The 9022-nt window shown below is 52.2% G+C and overlaps 1 protein-coding gene across 1 annotated transcript in view; it reads left to right on the plus strand.

Moving 5' to 3' along the window:
- Positions 1-9022, plus strand: part of TRPM4 (transient receptor potential cation channel subfamily M member 4) — a 38056-nt gene that overhangs the window by 13450 nt on the left and 15584 nt on the right. The window contains exons 7-12 of the mRNA XM_007943005.1: positions 1337-1398; positions 1609-1800; positions 2049-2148; positions 5923-6035; positions 6325-6645; positions 6902-7036. Of these exons, the coding sequence (XP_007941196.1) occupies positions 1337-1398; positions 1609-1800; positions 2049-2148; positions 5923-6035; positions 6325-6645; positions 6902-7036 (923 nt within the window). The remainder of the gene's footprint in view (positions 1-1336; positions 1399-1608; positions 1801-2048; positions 2149-5922; positions 6036-6324; positions 6646-6901; positions 7037-9022) is intronic.

The raw sequence follows: 9022 nt of genomic DNA on the forward strand, positions 1-9022 counted from the left end.
TTGTTGTTATGTGCCGTTGAGTCAGACCTGACTCATAGCGACCCCTCCTTGGGTTTCCGAGGCAGTATCACTACGGAAGTAGATTGCTCAGCCTTCCTTCAGAGGAGTGACTGGTGGGTTTGAACCGCCAGCCTTCTGGTTAGCAGTCAAGTGCCTTAGGCACTACGCTACCAGAGCTCATTACCTAAAAACTCCAGGGTGAGTGTGAACACCAGTCATTGTGTCTTCTTTCTTATTTTAATGGAAATACACGCACTCCTCACTTACCGACAGCTAGATTCCAAAGACCAAGTCTACTATGTGAAAATCAGCGTTATGGGAAAATGGAGGGTGACCACCTCAGATCACAAAATGGAGGGTGACCACTTCATTACACGACTGCGCCAAGAATCATGGCCTGGCCAAGCTGACACGTGATCGCAATCATCACAGTCTCAGCGTTATTCTCGCCCCGTGCCTTGGCCTTCGTTACTGCCAGTCATACATTGTTAATGCTCAGAATATTTGTACAGCAGACTTTTACTGTCGTCATAAATGCAAAACATCGTGTGATGCCATGCTCCATAAGTGAGGAGTAGGTGTAGTCAATGTAAAGCCACTTTATATGATTTTTATATGATAGCAATTGGGCGTTGGTCAATAGCCTAACTGTGTTTGGATAGTCTTTTCTCATCCTATTTCCTTGATTTTTTTTTTTTTTTTAATTGTGATTTGGGTGAAAGTTTACAGAGCAAATTCACTTTCCATACAGCAGTTCACACAGACGTTGTCTCATGACATTGACTACAGTTTACCCCAATGCAACAGCTCCCCTCCCACTTCCTCCCCATAGTCACCTCTTCCCTGTGTCCATCCCTCCATGCACTCCTGCCCCCTGACCTATCTCCCTGTGCAGACACAGCCCTTCTTTCTCCCATGATTGTTCTCTCCAAGGAGTGTATCTACCTCAGGTACATGTTATTTCCTTCATTGTTTGAACTTTCACTCTCTCCTGGCTCCGGGGCAGTTAATCAATGACAGGACTGACTTATGTCATGGGGCCGCCTTGATCCGGAACCCAGGAGTCCAGGTCTCTACTTTTTTCCTCCTTTGGGAAGCTGAGCATTATGGTTTCACAATCTGGCCGCTCCCAAAGTGCTTAAATAAATGACAATTCCCATGAACCTTAGGACAGAGGATTAGGAAGAGGAGCTATGTGCCCCCAAGGACTTCTGGGAAATGTAGTTTTCTCTCCAGCCCTAGCAAAGGATGACGGGAGGTGATCTGAGGTATCCTGGGTAGTCAGTCCATCCAAGGGAGCCAGGTGTCCAAGCCCGCTGCCCTTGTCTCTCCTCAGGGACTGGAATCGACATCCCTGTTCTCCTCCTCTTGATTGATGGTGATGAGAAGATGCTGAAGGTATGAGGACCTGGACTCCTGGGTCTAAGGGAGGAAAAGGCTGGGAGCCTCGCTGTTTGGGTCTAAGGGAGAAGGGGGCTGTGGACCTGGACTTCTGGGTCTTGGGGGGACTGGACTCCTGAGGCTTAGCGGAGGAAGAAGCTCGGGGCTTGGACTGCTGTTGGTGTGAAGACCTGGGTGTCCAGGCTAACGCTTCCTTTTATCGGGTAGCGGATCGAGGACGCCACCCAGGCCCAGCTCCCCTGTCTCCTGGTGGCCGGGTCCGGTGGTGCTGCGGACTGCCTGGCAGAGACCCTGGAGGACAGCTTGGCCTTGGGGAGTGGGGGGTCCAGGTGGCATGAAGCTCAAGATCGGATTAGACGCTTCTTCCCCAAAGGAGACCCTGAGGTGCTACAGGCTCAGGTGGGACGCAAGGGGCCGGATTCTGCGCTGGGAAAAGGCTGGCGATCTGGGCTCCCAGGTCTGAGGGGGGAGAGGTCTGGGAAACTGCACTCCAAGTTCTGGGGACAGACGGTGCTAGGCACCCAGACTGCTGGGTCCTGGAGGGCAGTGACCCCCTGTGTCCGGGGTGGGGAAGGCTCTGAGCCTGGACTTCCACTGGGCCTGCCCAGGAGGAGTGGGGCTGGGATACAGAGTTTGGTGTCTTGCAGGTGGAGAGGATCATGACCCGGAAAGAGCTGCTGACGGTCTATTCACTTGAGGATGGTCCGGAGGAATTTGAGACTATTGTTCTGAAGGCCCTTGTGAAGGGTAAGCCTCGTAGCCCCACATTCTCTTCTCTCTGCTCAACCTTGGACGCCATTCCTGGGTCAGGCACTGTTCCGGTCCCTGGTGCCGCTCTGACAGGAATATACCATACACGGGACGGCCTTAACAAACGGGAGTTTATTCTTACAATTTGGAGGCTTCAAGTTCAAGTGCCAGGCTCTAGGGGCTGGGGGAAAGCCCCTCAACCTTGGGGTCCAGCTCTGCCTCCTGCTCCCGGCCCACTGCAGCTAGAGGCATTTCTTCACTCAGACGGCTGCTGGCTGCTGAGGCTGAGAAGCCCCAAGGTTGACAAGTCAAAAGGCACAGTCCCGATGCTACCAAACCACAGGGCAGGCCATTAACTTAAGTCCATTGTAAGTCCCAAGGTTGGCAGAGCATGGCAGGCTACTGAGCAATGACACGGCTCCATGCAGGGTCCAAGGGTGCCAAAGGCTAGAGACCATTCCCAAGGCTTCTCCTTATACACAGGAAGCAGACCACATCCCAAAGGCAGCTACTCAGCTGCTCCCAGTAGATTCCACCGTGGAGCTGATTGCCAGTCTCATCATGGGGAATAACTACCATTAGCTGCCCAGCCACTCAACCAGGCCCAGCCAAGCTGACACACAAACATCACCACCACAGACAATGATCCTGCCTCTCTAACTAAACGTCACGCTCCGTTTCCTCTCCCTCCTGACGCCCTTCACTTCTGCAGTGTTTCTTGGGGTTTTGCATGGCTGTCTGGACAGCTTTCTCTGAATGCTTTTATTATATTTCAACATCTGCTTTTCCTCTGTTAAATCCATCTGTCCTTTCAACTTTCTATCCCTATATCATCAGTCTTTTTGCCTATTATTCCAATAGTCCCTCATTCGTTCATCCATCCATGATCCATCCATCAATCCTTCCATATACCTATCCATCTGTCCACTCATTTGTCCACTCACTCAACCTCTCTTCCGTCCACTTAGTCAACCAGTAGGTCATTCTTCTCTACTCATCCATCCGTCCATGCACCCGTCCATCCATCCATCATTTCATCCATCCCTTGTCTACCCCTTCACCCAACCCTTCTTCCGTCTCCCCACCCACCCACTCTTCCTTTTGCAAATGCCTCCAATATGTGCTAAACACTGAGAAAGAAGGGCACTGGAGGTGAACCAAAGACCTCTCTCCCAGTGAGGCATTCTTGATATTTCACTAGAAAAAGCAGCTTAGAGGAGTGCCCGATGAAAACCAAAGCAAGGAGCAAGATGGCCGCCAGGCAGAGGCTGGGAATGGGGCCTCATTTATTCATTCAACAAACATGAAAACTCCTGGGCTCCTGGCATCATTCTAGGCTCTGGAGGTGAAAGAAAACCCATTTCCTGCTCTCCAGGACCCCAGATCTTACTAGGGTTGTTTGGACACAACCTTAAGTAAAGTCTAAGATAAAAGCATGAGGGAGGAATCACTCTTAGTAAGTGGGATTTAAACTTGAAGAGTCAGTAATTAGGGTTTTCGTAAGATAAGGTGGGATAGAGAAGTGGCCAGGAGAATTCCTGGGGAACTGTGGAAATATGAGGACGGAGGGTCATTTTTGGTGTCCGGAGAATCTTACAGGGAAGACATCCATGTAGATAAAACTATCAAGAGGCACAGTGGCATCCATACGGCATTCTCAGCCCTAGAAGCCCACCTCAGTCTTATCTACCATGTCCTGTCTTTCGTACTTTGGTCATGTTGTTGTTGTTGTTGTTGTTATTTGCCGTCGAGTCGGCCCTGACTCATAGCAACCCCTCCTAGGGTTTCTGAGACAGTATCACTACAGAAGTAGATTGCCCAACCTTCCTTCCGAGGAGTGGCTGGTGGGTTTAAACCGCCAGCCTTCTGGTTAGCAGTCAAGTGCCTTAGGCACTGCACCACCAGAGCTCCCGGTCATGTTGTTAGAAGGGACCAGTCCCTGGAGAAAGATATCATGCTTGGTAAAGTCGAGGGCAGAGGAAGAGGGGAAGGCCCTCAACAAGGCGGATCGACACCGCCTGTGACGATGGGCTTAACCACGACAGGGACTGTGAGGATGGCTCAGGACGGGGCAGTGTTTCGCTCCGTCGTACATGGGAGCCATGATTCAGACCCGACTCCACGGCACCTAACACCACCACCAAGGTGCACCTCTGAGGGCACGGCTCACTCGGAGTGGTTATTTGTGTCTCGGCCACATTTCTCCTAGTAGAATGCGCACCTCGAGGGCAGGCAGTATGTCAGGTTTCTCTCTCCACCCCTCTCATTGCCCGGTCCAACCAACCTCAATAAATCCTAAATTCATAAAAGATTCTTTTTCCTTCTTCTTGGGGACTCTAGACTGCTGCTCCCTGGTCCTGAGTTGCATGACCTTACTGATACCTGTATCTTCGTCTCTTCATGCTGCTGTAACAGAAATACCCACAAGGGGGTGGCTTTAAGAAACAGAAACTTATTTTCTTGCAGTTTAGGAGGCTTGAAGTCTCAATTCAGAGTGATTGCTCTGGGGAAGCCTTCCCTCTGCTCTGGGGAAGGTCCTGTCTTAGCTTCTCTTGTCCTCTTCTTGATGCCTGATGTACTCTATATTTCAAACGTGACTGCCTTAAGATATAACTGCACTGCTAAGACCTCACTAATAACACAGAAAATAAGATTACATCCACAAGTGTGGTTCCAACTCATAGCAACCCATGTGACTGAGTCGAACAGCCCCATAAGGTTTCCTGGGCTGTAATCTTTACAGGAGCAGATCACCAGGTCTGGGGATGGCTGGTGGGTTTGAACCATGGACCTTTTGGTTCGCAGCTGAGTGTTTAACCATTGCACCACCAGGGCTCCTTTCCACAGGTATTGTTGTGGTTGTTTGCCATAGAGTCGGACCCGACTCAAGCGACCCCTCCTTGGGTTTCTGATGCAGTATCACTACCGAAGTAGATTGCCCAACCTTCCTTCCGAGGAGTGGCTGGTGGGTTTGAACCGCCAGCCTTCTGGTTAGCAGTCAAGTGCCTTAGGCACTACACCACCAGAGCTCCTACCTTCACAGAAGCAAAGCCCAAACCAAACCCAGTGCCTGGAGGGGATTCTGACCCACAGCGCCCCTAGAGGACACAGTGGAACTGCACCACAGGGTCTCCAAGGCTGTCAGTCTTTATGGGAGCAAAGCCCAAACCACACCCACTGGAAGCAAAGCCCAAACCAAAGTCACTGTCATTGACTTGACTTGACTCATAGCGACCCCTCCTTGGGTTTCCGAGGCAGTATCACTACCGAAGTAGATTGCCCAACCTTCCTTCCGAGGAGTGGCTGGTGGGTTTGAACCGCTAGCCTTCTGGTTAGCAGTCAAGTGCCTTAGGCACTATGCTACCAGAGTTCCTCCACAGGTATAGACATTAGTATTTTGGGGTATACAATTTAGTCCATAACATGCTGGTAATAACCTGACTTCTTAAAGACCCCAGGCTCTGCCCAATAATACCTCCCTTATGTTATGTTTTAAGGCGCTCTGGTTGCATAGTGGGTAAGGCATTTGGCTGCTACTCAGAAGGTGGGCAGTTCAAACCCACCGCAGGAGGAAGATGAGGCAATCTACTTCCGTAAAGATTGACAGCCTTGGAAACCCAGTGGAGGGGTTGCTATGAGTTGGGATGGTCTTGATGGCAGTGGGTTTGGTTTTTGGTTTATGTTTAATGTCTGCCAATCCATATAGAAGCAGACACCCATCGGATATTACCAGCCTCCTCCTAACTTCTTGCCCTGCCCCCATCCTTCCAGCCTGTGGGAGCTCCGAGGCCTCGGCTTACCTGGATGAGCTGCGTTTGGCTGTGGCTTGGAACCGCGTGGACATTGCGCAGAGCGAACTCTTCCGCGGGGACATTCAGTGGCGGGTGAGGGGCCAGGACTTGGGTGGCGGGGTGGGTCTGTGGTTGGGGGTTCTGACAAGGGGGGTGGGCTCTTCTTCCTCCCTGACTTCTCTGACACCTGGCCTGCCTCCCGTTGCGGCTGTCCATCCATCTTTGACTGTCAGTGCGCCTTCACCTAGTGTCCTCGCTCCTCATCCATGCACCATGCACACGGCGTTCATAGCCCTGCGCCCCCATCTCCTCTCCTTGACCTCTGACCTCACGTGGGCTTCTGCCTCTCTGCTCTCCGCCTCCATTCATCCCGGCCTATAAGTCCGTCCACTTGGAGGCCTCGCTCCTGGACGCCCTCCTGAACGACCGGCCCGAGTTCGTTCGCCTGCTCATCTCCCGCGGCCTCAGCCTAGGCCACTTCCTGACGCCAGCGCGCCTGGCCCAGCTGTACAGCGTGACACCTCCCCACTCGGTGGTGCGCCACCTTCTGGGCCTGACGTCCCACGGCGCAGGCGGAGGCCTTAAAGGCTCTGGGGAGGCCCCGCCCCCTGACGTGGGGCACGCGCTGCGACTGCTGCTGGGGGAAATGTGTGCACCGAGGTACCAAGCTGGGAGCGCCGAGGACCACGGCTGCCCGGAGAGTGTAAGGACCCTACGGCGGTGGGGCGGGGCTGGATCAGGGAGGGAGTGTGGTCATAGTCGGGGTGTGGCTGATCCAGGGGCGGGGCTGGTGGGGCGGAGCTCAACATTGGTGGTGGTGGTTGTTGGTGATGCGGAACAGGGTCATGATCACGCCCTCACCACGCCCCCTCACCACGCCCCCTCACCACGCCCCCTCACCACGCCCCCTCACCACGCCCCCTCACCACGCCCCCTCACCACGCCTTTCCTGCTTGCAGTGGTACACGCTGTCAGCAAGGGTGAGCTCAGACCTCAGGCTGGACGCTATCCTCGGGCAGGCCCCCTGGAGTGACCTGCTGCTTTGGGCACTGCTCTTGAACAGGGCCCAGATGGCTCTGTACTTCTGGGAGATGGTGAGTGCTAACCCTGGTCTCTGGTCCTAGGCTCTCCCACTGCCGTTTCCTGTCTGCTTACCAGACCCCAACCCCCGTAGTAGGAGCCCTGACACCTGGCATCACCAGCTCCCACCGCGCCCTCAGTTTCTGGTATATGACCACAATTACTGCTGCTTCTGACCCACTTCCTTCTTCTGCTTCTTCTTCCTGCCCTCCTCCTTCTTCCTTCCTCTTCCTCCTCCTCCTCCTTCATCCTGTGCAGTTTTTGTAACTTGCTCTTTCAATGAACACTCTATTGGGCATTTTCCCATGTCCATAACTCACTGCCATCCAGTCAATTCTGACTCATAGTGGCCTTAGAGAACAGAGCTGTTGACTGCCATCTTTTGAGTGGTCACAGCTGTTTGTTTCCTAAAACCCCAACAAGTAAACCCACTGCCACTGAGATAGCATCCCTATAGGATAGGGTAGAATTGCCCCACAGGGTGTCGAAGGCTGTCAATCTACAGAAGCCAAGCCCAAACCACACCCACTGCTGTGAAGTCCATTGTAACCCCAATCGCCCCTAGAGGACAGAGTAAAACTGCCCCACAGGGTGTCGAAGGCTGTCAATCTACAGAAGCCAAGCCCAAACCACACCCACTGCTGTGAAGTCCATTGTAACCCCAATCGCCCCTAGAGGACAGAGTAAAACTGCCCCACAGGGTGTCGAAGGCTGTAGATCTTTGCGGAAGCAGACCGTGTTTTCCTCCAGAGCCTTGGATAAAGCCAGTGTTTCAGTCAGCAGCCCAGTGCTGTAACCACAGGTCCTACAGAGCTCCTCGTTTGTTTCCTACTCAGTTCAAGATACCACAGGGCATTGGATCTGGTCATCTTTACTGGTAATGCCTCCCCAGCCCTGGTTTACCACGGCAATTACTAAACTGCTTTGAACCAGTTCGAAGTCCTGGACTTTATCTTACAGCTGATAGGGAGTCATTGAAACATCGTTACAATTGCAATGTAGATGGATCACTGGGACTGCAGAGTAGAGGGGGACAAAAGTAGGACCAGGGAGCCAGTTCAAAAGGTGAAGTTGGGGCCCGCTAGGCAACCAGGATGCGGTCCTAGACTAAGACAAGTGGGATAGAGGTGTTGAACACCTTGGGGAAGTGTGTGAGGAAGAGGTAAGAGACTTGAATACAATCCAAGATGGTGCCTACTTTTTAAATTTTATTGTGATTTGGGTGAAAGTTTACAGAGCAAATTCATTGTCCGTACAGCAGTTCACATACACTTTGTCTCATGACATTGACCACGAGCTCCCACAATGCAACAGCTCCCCTCCCACTTCCTCCCCGTAGTCACCTCCTCCCTGTGTCCTTCCCTCCCCTGCACTCCCGCACCCCGAGCTGTCTCCCTGTGCACACACAGCCCTTCTGTTCTCCCATGATTGAGCTCTCCAAGGAGGGTATCTGCCTGATGGAAATGTTCAGCTCCTGTGTCTGTCTTTGGTTTGGCTGGAAGCCACGGGAGGGGGTTCAGCTGCAGACCTGAAGGGCAGCTAGGGGCCATACTGTCAGGGTCCCACCAGGCTCTTTCGGACCAGCAAACCTGGTCCTTTTTTCAGGATGGAGCCTACTTTAATTTACAGAAATGGCTTAAGTGTTGTTCAGCTGACCTGTTCTCAGCCTATCAGCCTATGGGCTTAATAGAGACTTTTGTGGTTGAGTTGTTGGAGTTCTTTATATATTCTGGATACTAGACTTTTATCAGATACATTATTTATAAATCTTTTCTGCCATTTTTGGGTTGCTTTTTCATTCTCTTGATAGTATTGTTTGATAAATTTTGGTGAAGTTCTTTTTTTTTCCCCCTTATGTTGCTTGCTCTGGTAGGGTAGTGCCTGAGGCACTTGACTGCTAACCAGAAGGCTGGCGGTTCAAACCCACCAGCCACTCCTCAGAAGGAAGGTTGGGCAATCTACTTCCATAGTGATACTTCCTCAGAAATCCAAGGAGGGGT

Source organism: Orycteropus afer, unplaced genomic scaffold (genome assembly GCF_000298275.1).
Source record: "Orycteropus afer afer isolate SDZICR_OR568_19922 unplaced genomic scaffold, OryAfe1.0 scaffold00099, whole genome shotgun sequence".
NCBI lineage: Eukaryota > Metazoa > Chordata > Mammalia > Tubulidentata > Orycteropodidae > Orycteropus > Orycteropus afer.